This window comes from Juglans microcarpa x Juglans regia, chromosome 4D (genome assembly GCF_004785595.1).
Source record: "Juglans microcarpa x Juglans regia isolate MS1-56 chromosome 4D, Jm3101_v1.0, whole genome shotgun sequence".
In the NCBI taxonomy this organism is placed as follows: Eukaryota; Viridiplantae; Streptophyta; class Magnoliopsida; order Fagales; family Juglandaceae; genus Juglans; species Juglans microcarpa x Juglans regia.
The window spans coordinates 31,770,362-31,789,966 of NC_054600.1; the positions used below are offsets into that span (position 1 = coordinate 31,770,362).

Consider the following 19,605-nt stretch of genomic DNA (forward strand, 5'->3'; position numbering starts at 1 on the left):
TAAGGGAGGATAGTGTGTGGTTTTATATGGGTAGGAAGGTACCTAAAAAGTGGTGAAAAAGGGAAGGAGTGAAGTGTGAAAAGTAATGGGATGGGGTTTGAAGCTGATGGGAGTGGCAATGCAAAGATTGGAAGAATTGGCCTATGAAGATGAAGTGGCGAGAGGGAATTGGTGATCAGTTCAAAGACTTGCTTCCATGTCAACATGACAACATCCACGTTTTACTTCTTCATAATACTCGCTATAATTTTCTGTAGGAAATTATCATGCTGAAAATTTCATTCTTGACCTTGACAGGCTCAAAGACCAGTTAGCCATATGCCTTAGGCTATGATTGACTGGCTTTGTCCTTTGTAAGTTGGTTTCTTTGCTTCTGATGAAATTGATTTAATTAGCAAAGAAACCACAATCTCTAACTCGAATGATATCCAATGTTGAAAGCCACACACTGCATGGAAAATCCAGTAAATAACTTTACAGCCCAGGATTTTCCTTCCAAATAATTACCCTTTGAATTGCAATCTAAACCAATCACCCTGCAGTAATAACATAAAAACATACCGTTTGAAAATGTACACATTATTCTGTCGCTTGCTTTACATTGTTTACAACATCGACCATTTTTCCAATGATTGAACTAGTTGCAGCTTCCTTGGGTGGAAATTACCAAATTGCATAAATGTAACCATGGTACGGCCTTTTTGAGAAGCATATACATATCTAATCATGTTCCTTTCTTTCCACTGAAGCGAGAAATACATACATGCCAATACTGGATGATTCAACACATTTGGCATCAGGATCCAGATGTAGGAGTTTCTGCACGAGGAAAGAAGCAAAGGAAAATGTGAGATGCAGCCCTTTGAGGATGTGATCTAGCCCGGAGGGAATTCAACAGCTACAAGAGACTGTGATCACAATTGGACAAGGTTTAGCCAAATTCCTTAATTAATATCTATTTGGTTCCCCTACAATGCTATCATGTCAACAATACAGACTTCATAGAAGTCATTGAGTGTAATATTTAGATCATTTTCAGTCTAGACTAATCCTGAAATTTCAACTATTACATGAAATATTGAAACTGACTTTTGGATTATCTCTTCGGAATAGACTGAATTAATTAGAAGATGAGTTAATATTTAAACTTATCCCAATTCAATTAGACTTTATAAACAGTTCAAACAGATTAGAATACCTTGATGAATTGAGAGTCAAGATCATTATTGGACTTAATCATATAGCTTACAGTTGATTAGGTGATTTGACTGAAACCTTCAAAAATGACTTAGAGACTAGGTCTAAGTTTTGGCTAACATGAATAGTACCCATAAGCAGAGAAGAGTTGCAGATATGATTTTCTGCAGTCTATGAAAAGGTAACCCTGCCAGCCATAGGGCTCAAGATCGAGAGGAAAACAGATAATCAAATTTGAAACTTCATTCCCTCCAAAAAAACCTGCATAACCAGTGCCTATGCATACATGAAATCTTCACGTAGACTCCCTTAGTAAATTTCCTGGCCCAAAGTTAGTTAAGTGCATGAAAGACACTCCAACTATATGGTCATTGTAGTAAAACTTCCCACAAAACCAATGCACGCCCAAGTCTTAACTCGAATTAGAAGATTACCTTTAAAAACTAAAAGGAAAATAAACAACAACTAATAAATCATGAAGTTTTTTTACTTTTTCAGTCTCCCATACTCCCAAAAAAAAGGGTTGTCACCGACACAAGTCTTTTTATTCATTAATTGAGAAGTGCCATATCCATGCAATGGAGTGGAACTCCCCACAAGGACTTAAGAGAAGACTAAAAAGAATGCTTCCTGATTTCCTCTCAAATTTCCAGTTCCTTTGGTTCCTACCAAATGTGCTGTGGTAACTCTAATTAAAAAAAATGCACAACATTAAGTCAGAGCAAAAGACACTTCAAACATTGTCCATGATTTCTTGTTTCTCCAACATTAAACATGATTTCTATGCATAAAGATAATCATATACCACTGCATCTAGTCTACAGTCTTTTTTGACAGCTATTGCTGTGCCTCAAATGTTTCAGAAGCTCTTTCATATCCAAATTGGAAGGTAGTTAGCTAAAGGAATAATTCGTTCAAGACAAAAGCAAAAATTCTGAGGGAGCAGCGATAAGTGTGTAAATGGCAATTAAGATGAAATGACTGAAAGGTACAGCAAAAGTTTTTTGGCCAGTGGTTTTCCACAAACATACAGGATTGATTATCAAAAGACTCCCAAGACAACACAAGTGTCTTTTAGTTTATTTTATCTCTATATGTACGCACCTTCTCCAAATAGCTGTTCAAATCGAGCAACAATGTGTTTTCCGTAAGTGTATTTCTTCAAAGCATGAGCATGAACTCTAACACGACCAAGCAACATTGCCCGCTGATTATCAGAACATATTTCAAGAATCTTCTGAACCACGTAATTTGCAAATTGGTCCTTCATCATTGTCTACAAGCAGTAAAATATCATAAATAAAAACAAGTTTCATACAAGTAAATCAAAAGCAAGATAGTCCTGATAATTCACATAAATTACATCCCATCTAGAATTGTTCAACTACTAACATCCTAATGACAAAATGACAGCCCTTATGCTGATTATGCAACAAAGAATTTACCATAATGAAAAGGAAATAATATAATTCACACTCATGAAGTAAAAATTTATCTAATTGCTTCTACAAAAAATTTAGTCAAAACAACCCCAGAAGGATAACTCAAATAGCTCTTTCCTTTTCTTCCCACTTCATTTGAGCAGGCTGAGATTCACATCAATAATAAGCCCAAGATTAACCCATGCTTTAGCTTGACTTACCAATAAATTATCAGTTCCTCCATTATGCCCGAAAATCTCTCCAATTAATAGTTCCCGCTCAGTAGAGCCACCATACTCCAAGCATTTCTCGACAACATTTGAAGCAAATTTATGCTGGCTAAGTTGTACAACATGTCCTGACAACTTGCTTATAATCTGACTCCTTTCATGAGGCTTTCCCCTCTCCAGTACATGCTGATATAAATCAAACAAAGCATTGAGTTAACATCCAACAATTGACAGGTATACACTAGCAAAAGGGACAACAAAACTCTCTCTCTCTCTCTCTCTCTCTCTCTCTAGTCTCTATCAAAGTACAAATATTCTACATTGATCATGCATGAATAAATTCATACATCCCTTCATCAATAGGTATATACGCACATGCATAAATAAATAAACATAAATTCATATACATCTAAAAACATTTAACTACCACCACATCTAAAATCAACTAGATTATTTAAAAGTAAAATGACCAAAATCAAACAAGTTATTTCCATTTTCTTTTTGCTACCATTTGATGACTACAAGATCGTTCGTTAATATTTTTATACAATGCTCCTACATTGGTATTATCTTAAATACGTCCTGTATTACTTGGGCTATACCTTTTTTATTAGTATTGATAAAAATTATTTTTATGCATATAAAAATAAATAAATAAATAAATCAGAATAAAGAGCTTCCCACTTTAAAAGGAAAATGTCAATCAATGGAGTAAGTTATTTTTAAAAGAAAATGAACTCATAATCTTTAAAAGCCACCTAATACCGCATACACAACTTAATTTCCATGCTCATTCTTTGATTTTGTTGGAATGTTCCATTCAAAGTCACTCTGATAGACTAACACTAGCTAACCACATAAGGACAGCATTGTCTTGAAGAACTAGATTTAATCCCCACCAAGCATAAAGGCAGCTTACAAGCAAAACAAAGGGAGAAAGGGAGAGCTATGAAAGAAAGATGAGAAGCCTTGTAAGCATAGCAGCCCAACCAAAAGAAACTAACCTGGGTAACATAATTTCCATACTGATCCTGAGCAAGAGTACAAACAGACTCCAAGATTTCATCAACTATAAACTGACATTGAAGCTCATCTGTACAATGCTCTAGAACTCTCTGCAAAAGACCATCATGAAACAGCTTCTAAGTGTTGTGCAGACAACCAAAGAAAGAAGGGAACAAGGAAGTGCTTCCACCACTCAAGTTTAACATTACCTGTATGACACGGCAACCATAAGGATGCATAGAAAGTGTCGTAACTTGCCCACAAAAAGCAGATATGATAAACTCTATTTTCCCTGTTGGAATGCTCTCAATGCACTTTTGTATTACATGATTTCCATTTTGATCACGAACACATCGCATAACATGACCATCCAGCTCTCGAACAAGGTGTGCTTTCTGTTCAAGATCAATGACATCGAGTGCCTGTAACAGCATAGAATCAGAATTAGTATCTTCTCTAACCATTGAAAAAGGAAAAGACATTTAAGACACTGGAAGGACGCCCGCTATATTATGCATGAGACATTTAGTTTTGCAAGTGGGACCAAAATGTCTAAATTAGCCCAGATTTATTCAAATTAATCCCTCTTCTTTTTTATAATTGAGGGCATGCACAAAGTTGGCTAGTTTTTTTTTTCCTCAAAGATGAGTTAAAAGTGTATTGCAGGAATGGCTGGTAACATCCAATAATTTAGATTTAGCTATGTGCAACACTGAAGCTGTACAGCCAAGCGGAAAAATGAAACATAAGGAGAAAAAATTGCATGCTACACATAAAAATAACCCAACTTCTCTATCCAAACTAAATACCAGATCAGGACTTAGCACCAAATATCTTTAGTAGCAGATATATGGTCCAAGGTAAAAAAAAAATAATAATAAAGTCATGATGGCACTTAAGATCCGTGTTGAGGGCTACAATTTGAGACCAAAACACTGGGAAAAAAAGGTGGGAATCTAAGGGTAAAATAAGGCCAATAAAATAAGTTCTTGAAAAAACTAAAGAATTTGCATCTACTTAATTCATTATAGATATCTAGTTGGTTCCCTCTAATTCTCACACTTATAAAGCTGTGGTTCTCTCTGATTTTCCCACTCAGATTAGATTGCTCATTCCAACACCACTGCAAATTACCAATGGCAGCCATCAGCTGTGAACGAAAAACACAATAGGGAAAAAGGGGCTTTTTCCATTAACACGAGAAGATAGTCAAAAATTGATTTTATTAGCAAATTATAGTTTACTAACGTATCAAAAATTGATTTCATTCCTAACGCCAGGTTAACAACATTTGAGTGCATATAATCCATATCAAGCCATATAAATTTAAATGATATCCAATTATAGTTTACTACAGATTGTAACTAACAATATTTCCTCATCATTTTTTGCAATAAAAATATTAATGTTTATTTGTTAATCAAAGAGATTTGTTTACAGCAAAAACAGGTATTTTGCATTGAATGTGAACATAAAGAGTGAAAAACAGAACATGGATGCATCGAGATCTATATTAATAAAGCAGGATCACATAAGTGAATACAAAAGGAAGACATACCTTTTGAATTACACGACAGCCATACATCTGCAGGCTTAAAGGTAAAACCTGACCTGTGAGTTGATAAGCAAGTTCCTTCCTCTGCTCGGGGCTTCCATACTCAAAAAACTAAAGATCACAAAAGAAAGCAAAAACGAAGTAGCAACATTAAGAGAACAAGCATGTTAGGAATGAGTCTACGGAGTGTTTTGCATATCCGAAACTTACCTTCTGAATAACATAGTTGCCAAAAACATCAGTCATTAGTTTGGAAGCCTGAGGGAGAACTTCTTTAAATACAGAGACCTTCTCTTCAACACTACAATTTTCCAACTTCTGCTGAATAAACCGACTCCCATGTTGATCAGCACTGGATTTGAAAATCACAATGACTTAATTATGAATGAAAATAAATGAAGTATCGTATATGGAAAGACTATTGAAAAGAATACAACTTGCCTAAATTCAACAATATGTCCTACAATATCAGACAGCTCAAATCTACGACCTTTGCCTGATTTTAACTCTTCAAGAAAATTATATATTTTAGGGTCATCAAAACTCTCAAACCCTCTTGGACCTTGCCACCCTGGATATATACCAGCATTTCTACCAGAGCTTGGAGCAAATCTCATTTCATTTCTGCCCCCAGGAACACCAGTCCCACCAACAGGCGACGCCGGTAAAACTGGACTAGCGAGTGGTGAGTTCGGGTACTGCATCAGAAAACCCATGTTTGGCGGGCTTCCATAATAATTAGAACTCATAGGCCCCCCTCTTCTTAGGTTCATATTATTCAGCCCTCCATTTGTCTGATGGAATTTGTGGTCATCCAAATAAACAGCAATGTTGGGTCCCTTCTGCGAATCAAGAGCTCTGGCCTGGCCCCCAATATCAACACCACCTCTAGAAACCAATGGATCAAATTGACCAGAAATACCATATACGTCACCATAAGGTGGATGATGATATTGCATATATACAGGATCACCAAAAGAAGGTTGTAGTGGAAAACCAAGTTGCCCATAGAACTTATTTAAGTGCTGCATATCAGCTCCGTGAGCTATGTTTCCCCCAGTTGAAACCCCAGAAGTTTGGGCAGTATAGCTTGGACCAGCAGTTCCATCAACAACAACAGGAACAGAACCATGGGGAGGATACCCAGCAATATATGGAGGAACAACTGTGGGATTCAAAGTATATCCACCTACATATTGTTGGGAATATAAGCCTGGGGCCTGCAAATTAGGGTATAAAGAATTTGCTGAAGTCATGTAGGCTGCACCAGTAGCAAACGGTGGAGTGAACCCCGATGACTGTAGTACTGGTTGTACCTCTGCCGTAAACTTGCTGGTATTATGGAGAAACCGATCCACACCAATGTATGTGCTGTTCACACCTTGAGATATCACTTGAGACTTCGCAGTTTGAAATTGAGATAAATTGCTTTGTTGTTGGTGTACCTGATGTAGCAACAAATTATTCTGACTGCTACGTTGCCAATGTTCTTGATTTTTTCGATTGTCTGAACTTGGAAGATTAGATATATTAAGAGCCTTCAAATCAGATTCAATGGTGGTAACGCCCAAATCATTTACATCCCTATTTCCTGTAAGATCATGAGAAGACGAGCTTGAAACGGGGCCACCCAAAGGATCAGAACTTGATAGTGTCCTTCTATCATCTGCACCAAAGGTGGATGTGACACCATTTGATGTGCTGATAATGGGATCACACAAGGAACGGGAGTTAGCATCGTGATCAAATGCTTCCTCTGACACTCCATGGCTTAACAAGTTAGAATGACTATATTCAGATGATTGAATGTGGGGAGAATCTTCCTGCAAATTTGAGGCGATGATTACACATTTCAAACAATGCAATTTTGATGGGACAAAACTGGAAGCAAATTCTGATCACTTCCAAACAACTTAGGAGAGTTTTACATCCGGGAAAAAAAAAAAAAAAAAAAAAAAAAAAAAAACCTCAGTTTCAGTGTCAGGGGACAGCCTCTAATTTCAGACTTTAACTAACAAAGAAAATAAATCAACGTACATTAGAATTGGTCTGAATTCAGGGAATGAAGTATTCAAATACCCAAGTATTCACCTGTACTGAATCCACCACATGTCTGTGTTGAAATGATGATGAAGCCACCTCCTGCCCAGACCAAAACCCACCCGTTTCATCTACCCAATCATCAGGAGGCTTTTGAGGTGACTGATCATCTTCAGACTCTTCATATTGCGTAGAAAGGGTTCCACGAGACCTATGCAAAGAACCATTGCTGCTAACATCCACAGAAGTCGATGGCCAGTTGTTGCCAAAACTACCAATATGGCGTACCACTCGGCGATTCTCAGACGAGATAAGTGGGAGAGGAAGCCTAGGGTTTAGGTTGATATTGGATAAATAATAAGACAAATAAGCTGGATCGGCTCGCAGTTGTTCCTCAGACTCGTAGTTCTGCATAGCACTGTTTAGACTTGCCAAGCTTGCATTTGAGTTAAAAGGCTGCTGAGACAAAATGTTATCCATGGACAAGAACGAGCCTTCCATGCTTGGGGGTGCACTTCCACTTCGATTAGGGACCACATCCCTCCCCCTGCCATGAAATTTATGGCCCTTCAGAAGCAATCCCAATTCCTCTGCCGCAAATGTTGCACCGTCCTGATGGGAGGGCCATTTTCCACTAGTTTCTGACATTCTAATAGGACTTTCCGTAGCCATGCTAACAGAAGATTAATAAGCTACTTTTTTCCTACTAGTATCAAGAAATCTCACATCGTCTCCTGAAAGTCCCACCATTCATTTTAAATTATAGTGAAAAAGAACAATTACAAATAAAGATGAGAGAGAGCATATTAAAGAATAAAACATAATATACAGCAATAAAATGAAACATATATGTACTGCTGTCAAAAGAACAGTATCTGGATTTTAGTAGTATAGACCGGATAAACACCAGCTAATAAACTCATTAAACGCCAGTAGCGTGGTTTTTTGTTTTTAAATACTGAAAGGGGTCGAGACCAATAGAACAACATAAACTCAATCCCATTATGCACACCAGGTAAATACATAAGCTTTAACACTCTACTAGCAATATATATAAGCTTCGACCCTCTGGTTGATTGCTAGAAAAATCTAACCCGTGAAGAAACAAACACTTCACTCGGTCTATGCAATATGAGTTTCTCATTTTTCTGATAATCCCAAACAAAAAAAGGGGCAAGACAAAAAACTAAAATAAAACCAAAAAGCACAAACAGTCAAATACCAAAAACATCATCGAGAGAAACCCTCCTCAATACAAGATTTCCAGCCTTCACACAAATTTCAAAACCAATTCAAGCGCATAGAAACATGGGGAAACCCCCATTAAAATTCAAGCACGCGTATGCACAAAAAGGTCAAAAAAAAAAAACCCAAGATATAGTTGAAGAACAGACAGAACGACAAAAGGTTGCAACTATGAAACCCTAGCTACACTACTTTCCAGAACATTATTTTGAGCGAATGGTGAAGATTCTTCTCTTACCAGAAAACCGATGGGGAAAGATTCACTGTTTCAAACCCTAGATTCTTGAGAGAGAGAGAGAGAGAGATGGCTCTGAAATATTTATTTGGCCCGGAGTCAGGGTATAATGAAAGCTTTGGTTGCTATAAAAGTAAGAGAGAAAGTGCTAATTCCAGATAAGGTTTTGCTATGTTTCAGTTATGTATGGGTTTGTCTTCGAGTCTTGGTGGCTGTTGGTCTTTTAAGGGCAGGAAAAGGACAAAAATCAAAATAGGAAAGTGGCAAGATGGATACGTATGGTTTGGTTTTTTGGTCGTTTGTGAGACTGGTTTGGTTTTCTGTCTCAGTTGAGTTGAATTCGATCCAGTTTTATAGCCCTTTTAATATTTAAATATTTAATTTTCAAATTATTAAATTTATCTCAATTCAAAATTTTTTCATATATAATATACATAATTTTTTTTAATTTGATACATATTTACACATAGAATTCATAATCTTTTTAACTTTTGATAAATACATTTAAATTCAACTTAACATCTAAATATATTTAAATTCATTTTAGGTTGACTCTACAGAATTCACTCTACCATTTCAACTCACTACTAATTATAGAAAACTTAACAACTCAATATCTAAATACAATCTAAGTGATCTGACTCGATCATGCATGCATCCAACACTCGTACCAAAAACCTTAGTCCCAAGAAATTGAATTATAATTGTTACTTATAAATAAATTCGAATCAGAAAAATAAAGCAGCAACTAAAGATCTAATTGGCCTTTTAGATTAGGTTTGGATAATGAGTTGAGATAATATGAGTTGAAATAAAAATTGAATAAAATATTATTTTTAATATTATTATTGTTTTAAGATTTAAAAAAATTAAATTGTTTATTATATTTTATGTATAAATTTATGAATGTTATAATCATGAGATAGAATGGGTTGCGAGTATTTCTCAGTCCAACTCAACCTAGACATTTTGAGCACCGGATTGGTGGGAATAGACTTATCTCGACTTTGAGTAGAGTCCATTTAGCTTAAATTGAATTGATTTATTAATGAAAAATGATGTTCATGATCCTTTTCAATATATTTTAATACGATATCTTTTAATTTTGGGTAAGATGAAGAATAGCATTTATCTGATTTAATTGACTTGTTATTCTAATCATGTTAGTGTTGAGAGAAAAAAATATTTGTGATGATATAATTCTTAGAAAGAAATGCAAATGCACTTAACGCGATAGGAAGGACATTCGAGACTAATGTGGATAAGGTGTATGGAGTCCAATCATACGTGTTCAAATTATACTTTGCATTCTGAATAAAGTATAGAAGCGATCATTTAGTTGCAAGCCATGATGCGATAATAAAGTGATCGCTTATCTTCATTATTTATATAGTAATTTTATATATAATTGTGAAGTGCGTAAATATCGTATAATTATTTTGAAAAAAAGTAAGATCTGCTATTTAAAAATTAATTTTTTCATATGAATCTCTTATTTTATTTACTTTTTTTAAAACGATTACGTGAAAATTATAAATATCTTTTTACAATTTACAATTGTAAATATATTTTCTTTTATTTATATCACATATTTTCTTATAGAGAGTTGCTACGGAGCGGCCCCAATTAACTAGTACCGTGGCGCACAATGAGTTGACATCTCCTTTTTGCTTTATTTTGTCTTCTTTCCATTTCATTTCAGTTCTTTCTTTTTTTTGTAATTAAAATACCTTTTTTAAAAAAAATTTATGTATTTCAGTCAATTTTTCCCCTCTTCTTCTGATTTTCTCTCTTTCAGTTTGGTGTGAGGAAGCTGATGTTGTAAATAGACGCCATGAAAAATTTTTTGTCATCGTGAACGCAACGATTTTGTCTCGTGAAGAATGTGCTCTCATTTTAGTTAAGTTAAAAATATATATATATTAGATACACAAAATGTTCAAACTGTATCTGAAAAATATATTTTAAAACAATAGAGGAAAGATATAAAATGAAGGTATACCCCTTATCAAGAGTAGTTACAATGGCTTGAGTGAAAATGAGACACAAAGATATAATCGAATCACGAGGCGATGTTGTGAGATAGCAAAAAATGCTTCTACAATGGAAGAACATTGTATTGATATGTTGAAGCGGTTAGATGTCATGGATGGCAATTATCTTTTCTCGAGACTTTCGACCACACATTTTAAAGGTAATGATCCCACTAATCCCACAATAGTGAGCTCAACAAAAGTGTTCAGTCATCACGTTGTGCGAGGTAAAAGCAAACCACCATCAAAGTTGAGATTGCCTCCAATAGAAAAGATTTCCAATAGGTCAAATACGGGAAACAAGAAGGCAAAGGACACTAGTGGTGTGAATGAAGGAAAAAAATCAGTCATATGAAACAACAGAAAGATGTGGAATGAACGAATACTTGATTCTCAATGCAACTAACTTGCAACAAGGTTATATGATAGGAACACAACACAATATCATAACTCAAGTGTATGCTCACAACAAAGCAACATTTTACTTGTTATTTTGTTATTTACAGTGCATTGTGTTATTTAATAATATGTATCGTTCATGACAGATACACTATATCAAAGATGGAAGTCCTAAAAATCGAAGATATTAAGAAAATTATGCATTGAAGTGATTATGAGAAAGTTTAAATGTATCACTTCGTTATTAGTTGAATTTTGATGTAATGTTTGACACATTGGTTGAATTTAAGATATTATAGGAACATGTAAATTGCTTAAGTCATTGGGCAAGTTGTTGTATTTTGTAAAATGACCATGATGATGCATACTGATGCTCATGCTTTGGCATATTCCATATTCATGATGCAGACCAATGCTAATGAATTCCAAATTAGTACTAATGAATACAAGTATTCATGAATCAAAATCATGATGGACCATATTTTGCTTTATAGTTATTCGGTATGGAGACCAATGCTCATGCTTTGTTGAAATTTAGATTTTTTTTTTTTTAGTTTAGATTTTTTGTTTTTTTTCATTAGTACAATTGATTTTTCACCTTTCTTTATCTTTATATTTTCTTCTACCAGAAAAATGCTACTCACATTATCGTCATGTGCCACATCAGTCTTAGCCTTGCCCCTCTACTGACTTTGACTAATTTATTTATTCAGGAACCAAGCCATAAATGAAGGAAACATAGAAACTCAATGAACGTGGAAAAAAATGTAATAAAGCTAATTGCACAAGTTAACGCCATAACAAAATCTTATGGAAAATGATAATATGCCTACCAAATGTGTCCACTCATATTTTGTATTGTTTTATTTTTTCTTAATAGTTAAGTAAGTGACTATCAGTAAGTTTATATTTTTTTAACTTTTTTCTTAATGATTAAGAATGTTTAAAAAATCATTAAAGAAAAATAATACAAAAATAAAAAACTCATTTGTACTAGTATGCATATTTGGCAGTCACTCTAGTATTGTCCAAATTTTATTTCATTATCCAAGTTTAATTGCACCATAAAAAGTAAGATAATTACACCAAAATAAAAGCTATTTTAAAGGTACAGAATTACGCTAAACTGAACAGAGTTTTTTAATTCTAAAGCATTTGATTTTTTATCTATTTAAAATTTTGAAAAAGAGAAGGAAAGAAACATGTTTTACACTATCAGAAGAAAGAAAAAAACATGGGACGTCATCTCATAGTGCGCCGCGGGGCTAATTTACTTGGGCTGTTCCCTAGACTTTTTCTTTCTTATATTGCGATTTACAACAAGTCAACATATCTAACACTTTTTTATTACCAATTATTCTATTATGGTTTACCCACAAGAGACTGCCAATATGGTTCTCAATTTATACCTGTATATCTTATACCTTAGTGGATCTTTCATGTGACATATGGTCTAAATTACAAACCAATGACCAATAAAAGTATAAATATAGGTTTGTTTCTCTTGCTAATTTGAGTAAAAGAAGATACAGTTATAAGTTATGTAAGTACTGTATATTTATTTTAAAAAAGACTGAAATTTATTATTAAAAAACTAACTATTTTTATTTAAATTTTATATTTATTTATTTTAAAAAATATATGTACAACGGACTGTATGATTATATATATTATTATTTTTTATTCATATCAGGGACGAGAGAATGCATCCAAGGACAAAAACCAGCCCGTCTGTCCAAAGCTCGAACACGGACAGGCCCGAATGCCTCAAACCAAACTCAAAAGGCCTTCTTCGGGGAACCCGTAAATGTTTCGGCCTCCATAGAAAACGGAAAACCCAACTTCTGCTAAACCCCAATTGAAACCCTTGCAAAACCTCCCAAGAGGTTTCCCCCTCCTGGTTATTGCTTTCGATTTTGGAATTATGGACGAGGGAGTGGATAATGAGAGACAAGAGTACACTCTGGTGGTAAGGAAGCCCTATTTTGGTCTCCCCACCACATGTCCTTCAAGCCTCCCTGTTTACATCTATCTGAAGTTTGCTCAGCTCCCTTTTCGTTTGGATTTCAACTCTACCTACCCCGATTCTGGTAAAATCCTCTCCCCCCTTCTCTTTTGTGCGCATGTTTTCTCCCTTTCTTTGTTCCTGTTAATTGGAAGTTAAATGAGAGATTTTGCCTTTCGATTGGTTAGCTTTGTGTTCGGGGCCCTGGATTGCCTGTTAATTGGAAGTTAAATGAGAGATTTTGCCTTTCGATTGGTTAGCTTTGTGTTCGAGGCCCTGGATTGCCGAGTGTCACTAGTTTGCTTCTTTTATTGTTCAAATTAATTATTTATAATAAAGTAAATCAGTGCGTATTTCTGGGTTCCGTGGTTGCTTTCTGGCTTACATATAATTAAGTTTTCTTTTGGTAAATTTCCATATTTTGGTGTTTTTGCTTAGATTCTTTTGCTCACAATTATTCTTCTTTCTCTGTCTCCAGTTTATTTTGATTTAACGTGTCAGTAGTGAGATATTCTAGCTGATTGGGGCTACTTATAATGGTGATATTTGGAGCTCGGTTCTTCCGCTATTTACATTACATCTGTTCACGATTTTACTTTTGTGTGTAGATTTATGCGGCTGCATAGGTGCAAAACTGATGTATACGATCTATGTGGTCAAGACCTTTTTCCGACACTTACCCAAAAAAGAAAGACATTAGGTTTATGTTCAATGTGTTCGCATTTAAGTAAATTAGCATACTCATCAACACACTCTTTGTTGCTTTCTTTCTTAGATCAAATTCCTTATATTGAGTGTGGTGATTACGTGGCCTACAATAATGAGAATGGTGGGGTGATTGAAAGTTTAAAAAAAGATGGTATTGTTGATTTGGATTCTGAGTTCTACTCAGTCCCAGAATGGTTATCAACAAAAGCGATGGTTAATTCTTGGATTGAAGATGCACTTTTGTATGAACTCTGGGTGGGTTCTGATGGTACTCCTGCCAAGAATATCTATTATTCGGATCTTCCATGGGCAATGGGAAAGGTTCTGTTCTTGAAGCAAGTTCACTCAGTCAAGCAACGACTTGGAATAACTAAGGACAATGCCGAGCAAAAGGAACAAGAGGTCCTATATCTTCATTAACTTTGTTGTTTCAGATTTAATACGTTCTCTTTCTTTCAACTAAATGTTGGTAGTCTTCTTTATGCAGCGTGTCATATATTTTTTAAGGGAAAATATGCAAATCCCCTCAAAATTACAACCCAACTTACTTATAAAAAAAAAAAAAAAAAATATAACCCAACTTGCAATCACTTCTCAAACTAGCAATATTGGCAATCACATCTCAAACTATAAAGAAATTGAAATGTACTCTTTTTCCCTTAAAAAAGAAAAAATTACCTTTAAAAAATATAAAATATCCTAATAAATTAAAAAAAATCATTTTTACCGAAATTTTTTTAAAAAATTAAGAATATTTAAAAAATTTAATTTTTTAAAAGTAGATAACTTATTTTTATTATTTTAAATTTTTTTCATGCTTTTGATATTTTTGTCTTAAATTTTGTTGAGAAAAATTATTCATTTTTTTAAAGTTTTTATAGTTTTGTTTATTTTTTAAATTAATTCTCAATTGTTATGTTTTAGTTTTAAGAATAATTTTTTTAATTTTTATTATTTTTAAATTTTATTGTTTCTTTGATTTTCTTTTTTATTAAGGGTGCTTATGTCAAATATTTTAAGAAGGCGTATACTAGAATTTTTTGGTGGTTGGGGGGTGATTGCTAAAATTGATAGTTTGGGGGTGATTGCAATTTGAGTAGTAGTTTAGAGGAGGAGGGGGGGTTGTGTTTTGTTTGCCTTGCTTTATTAACGTGATTTTTTTTTGGTATTATGTTTTGTTGGACAGATTTACAAGAGAGCCAACATTGCATATTCTGCCCTGTCAACTAAGTTAGGGGAGCAGAACTTTCTCTTCGAGAACAGGTGACTCTTTTGGATATCCAATCCGAGATATTTATGTCCTTTAACAACAAAGTGTAGATTTTTTTTTAATATGAAGTGCAATTAGCTATAACACATTGATGTTTCTGTAATTGAACGAGTTATTCCTTTCATGTAGGCCATCTAGCGTGGATGCAGTTTTTCTCGCGCATGCACTTTTGACTCTACAAGCATTATCTGTGAGTCATCAACAAATTTAATTTTAGTAAAAAGTCACGCATAAACAAATTTGTAGTAGGGCTAACTCTGTTCTCAAGAACCATGCATCTGGCTACTGACAGGACCTCACATTTTTTAACTGCATATCTCATAGTTTAACTGTGTGGAAAGGTGCTTTCTTATTTATACTTACTTTACTGTTATGAAAACTTTTACCCATGAACCAGCCCATCCTTAAGCCCAATTTCTCTCCTCTACCCTCTTGTATATAAACTCACCTTACATGCACATGAATCTCTACATGCAAAATTCACCTTCTGTTTCTTTTGACATGCATCTGTATACGCCCCCGCCCTTTTTTTTTGTGGTGGGGGGGGGGGGGGGGGGGCGGGCTTATACCTATAATCGTGTGTTAGGTTGTAGTTTGATGTTGCTGTTGGTAGAAATCTTGTGCTCAGTAGATTTTTCTATGCACTTCCTGTGAAGTTTCTTAAAATAGTTCATATTTCCTTAGCTTCAAAAAATTAGCAAGTTTCTTATTAAAAGTCATGCCAACTTTCTTCTTTTTACCTATAAAAAAAAATCATGTCAACTATAATATAAAGCACCCAACATTTAAGAAGCTTACTACATCTTTACATTTTTATTAATAATCCTTTTGTTTCAAACATATTTTGGTAGGGAGAGTAGTAAATATTTTTCTAGTCTTCTTATTAAGGGAAGGATCATGTTTCCTGCAATTATGTGCTATCAGGAAACGTCAGTGATGCGGAGCAAACTTTTAGAGCATGCTAATCTTGTAAAGTATGCTGAAAAGCTTAAGATAGAGTTGATAGAGGCAGGTTCTTCGTCTTCTTCTGTCCCATATTTTCAGTCAGATCCACCATCATCAACTTCAAGAAGGGGTCCTCCGAACTGGAGTAAGATGCTTTTCAATTCTTACATATAAAAAAAAAAACAATGCTTTTCAATTCTAGATACTTTTTTTTTTCATCAAAATGTTTTTAAGTGGTTTTTCTTTGATGAGTGCCTTTCATATTTGGACTAGATTTTCGAATTTATAGTAGATTATGTTTTGTATTGGTATTAAGATACTTCAAATGAAATAATTGTTGAAAAGAGATTGTTAGAATTACATCAGGATCTCACTAGTGTTTTGGAATTTCCCAGTTTATATGCAAATTCCTTCTTCCAGATCTGCCGAAACCTTTACCAAAACTCCCTATTTTTTTTTTTAGACTTGAAGCATTGTTTCTTGGAATGGATTCATGATGACCTTTTATATTCAAATTGAAGGGAAGTTACTTCCATAAGGAAAATTTGTGAATTTGAGAAGTTTTTCTGAAGAGAGGAGTGTGGGAAAGGGTTGAGTCGGACATGATCCTTGCCTATCCCTTCTCTCTTCTCTCCTTGCCCAAAAGCCTAAATGGCACACCTATATGCATAGCTGAAAAGAAAAAAGGAGCATCTAAATGAAAATTATAGGAACTTTGACGAAGTTCAATCAGTTGGACTATATGAATAATATGCCTTGGACCGTATCAAAGTGAATGATATTCACTTTTCCTATGGGTGAGTGTTGTAGATTGTAATGGCTTAAATTTTCATGATTTTCTTCTTTCTATCCCTTCCTCTCAGCTAGGTGTAAACTCCTGTATGCCCCCCTGTGTACTTGGACTATGCCTATTCATATTAGAGGGATGACCCACCATCCCACACAACACACTTTACATATTTTAAAATTATTTTTATTTTTATTATTTTTTATTTTATTTTATTCTTGTTAAACTAATTGAGTTGTTCTACTTATCATCCATACACCATATACTTGTTATAAGAAAAATGAAAAAAAAAATTAAAATAAGTGAAGTGCGTGGTGTGTGGGGATGATAAATAGAATTACTCTTCATATTACTACAAATATCTTTTACTCATGAAAAAAAAATCAAATTTTCTTCTTTTTTCCTTTTTTAGCCCTTTCTCCTTTTTAATTTTTACTGGAAAGGCCAGTTCATTCTCACAGAAGACTCTCTTTGGTGTGATCATTTCCCCAGAACATTTTGTGCACTAGTAGAACTTATTGCAAGGGGATGAACATAGTTTGGATGAGGAGTAGATGGAATTTAAACGATTTTATCTCATGTACACATAAAAAATAGAAACTTATATAGTAATAATGTATTATGCTGGAGCTTCGAAGATAATACGAGGACAATGGAAGAACTCAACACTCTCTTTTAATGCACTTTACCACTGGATGGTTGTCCGCTTACGTTTCTCTAGCTTTAGGTTTCTTTCTCTAGGTAGGTTTATCTACTGTATATTGTTTCCTATGTACTTGGATGGGGCTTTTTTTTTTTTATCATTAATCAATTTATCTTAATCAAAAAACAAGATTGTCTGGTAGTGGTGGTTACCATACAACTGCATGGCTACTTCAACGTCCTTGTTTTATGATTCATATGTACATAAAACATGTCTTGTGCTTTTTGTTGTATCAATGGCCAGACCATGGTTGCTTTTGGTTTCATGTGACCGATCAGTATAGTTAAAATAGTATTTATAGCCTCGAATAGATTCTATTGCAAAGTTCCATAACCAATACACAAATAATTTATGCTTGAGTTACATTTATTCCTATCTCATGGATTTCTTGTCTCTGCTGTATTGTTATTTTGGCTGATAATTTCTTTCTATCAAACAATTTTAAACCATCATAATAAATTATGTTCTAATCACAGGTTCAAAGCCTAGGAGCAAACCCAAGAGGCAAAAGACAAAGGAGGAGAAAACTTTTAGGAGAAGGGCCAAATATTTTTTGGCAACACAGGTTGTTGCAATTTTACTCTTTCTCTCTTTCGTTACTAGATCTGATGACGAAGTGGAGCTTGACGAAGATGAAGGCTATGGTTTTGATGACTAGAAAGCATTCATTCACTTATAGACAGACTTGCATTCTCGCATATTTCCCTTTTTTACCAGCCAAGTTTTGCGCCGTGGTAAGGATGAGTTTCCTTACTGTTCTTTTGTTACAGGTTCTATGAGAATTTTGGGAAATAAATAGCCATACAAATCGAAGGATATGATGTGCATTAGATTGAGCTGTATGTTGTGCGGTTCAGAAGAAATGTTCTCCATGTTGTTGGGTTCTGATATTTGATTTTTGAAGGATCCTTGTCAAAGGTTTTTTGCTAAAATTCTTGTCCCAGAAAAGTAATGGGTCTGTATTGTTCCAAATTCTAACAATTTGTCTGAACATTGCACACACGTGGCATTGGAAAAAAACACTTGAATGGAAATCCGATTTCAATGCGAAGTAGCTTCAGGCCAGCAACTAGGAGCATTGGCATTGGAATAGGCTTGGAATAGGCAAAGGTAAAGCTAAAATTTAGCTAATATTACATATTTTGCATTTTGCCTATTTCATTCAAAAGAGATTTCCAGATTATTCATCTATTAGTTAAAATAATAATAAAATAATAATAATTTAATAATTTTTTTTTTCTAATTTAATCTTGTCATATTTTACAATTCTATTAATGATATGTTAATTAATAATCAAATAATTACACAAAACATTCTACAATACATCCGTAATTTCCACATTACATGCCCAATAATTTCATAATACGTCATTCCATAATTTCACAATACACGGCAGTAGCTAATTGCACAACACGTCATTCCACAAAACACAACCACATACAAAACACAGATTTTGCTGCCCAGCCACAACACAGTTTCCAGTCGCAAAATCAGGAGGTAACTATCATTCCAACTGCCTATCATTTCAGGTGTTCAAATCCAGCCCAGTCACAAAGTGTAATGACTTTGACTGACATTTCTATATCTTCTGAACCATAATATGTGCAGAATGAATAAAACAGTGCATCAATCTTATCGACCAAGCTAGATTGCCTTGAGAAAGAGAAGTATATTGCTGCCTAAACAGTAATGTCCTCCCATCCTGGGTGAAATCAATTAGAATGAAATGCACTAGTAACTACTTTCCATCTTATCCCTCTTCCTGTTTGACAATAATGCACAATCACCATACAGAAGGGCTGCTTGGAAATGCCAAGTGACCAAGGA

At 34.4% G+C, this 19,605-nt stretch overlaps 2 protein-coding genes across 3 annotated transcripts; one reads left to right on the forward strand and one right to left on the reverse strand.

Moving 5' to 3' along the window:
- Positions 1-434: 434 nt before the first annotated feature.
- On the reverse strand, positions 435-9,125 carry LOC121261061 (pumilio homolog 6, chloroplastic-like). Its single transcript, XM_041163208.1, has 10 exons — positions 8,932-9,125; positions 7,500-8,182; positions 5,850-7,231; positions 5,619-5,760; positions 5,412-5,519; positions 4,063-4,275; positions 3,853-3,963; positions 2,840-3,034; positions 2,302-2,473; positions 435-819 (listed from the first exon to the last, which is right to left on the reverse strand). The coding sequence occupies exons 2-10, from the start codon at positions 8,118-8,120 to the stop codon at positions 797-799; spliced, it is 2,967 nt and encodes a 988-aa protein (XP_041019142.1). The 5' UTR covers positions 8,121-8,182; positions 8,932-9,125; the 3' UTR covers positions 435-796.
- A 3,897-nt stretch (positions 9,126-13,022) lies between these two features.
- LOC121261062 (mitochondrial outer membrane import complex protein METAXIN-like) lies at positions 13,023-18,812 on the forward strand. 2 transcript variants are annotated; one of them, XM_041163210.1, is made up of 7 exons: positions 13,185-13,450; positions 14,141-14,475; positions 15,260-15,336; positions 15,473-15,533; positions 16,268-16,433; positions 18,255-18,343; positions 18,549-18,812. In XM_041163210.1, exons 1-7 carry the CDS (start codon positions 13,285-13,287, stop codon positions 18,555-18,557), a joined length of 903 nt encoding a protein of 300 aa, XP_041019144.1. In that variant the 5' UTR covers positions 13,185-13,284; the 3' UTR covers positions 18,558-18,812. The 2 variants fall into 2 exon arrangements, with proteins under 2 accessions (XP_041019143.1, XP_041019144.1); XM_041163209.1 differs by having other exon boundaries at positions 13,023-13,450; positions 18,255-18,812.
- Positions 18,813-19,605: the final 793 nt, after the last annotated feature.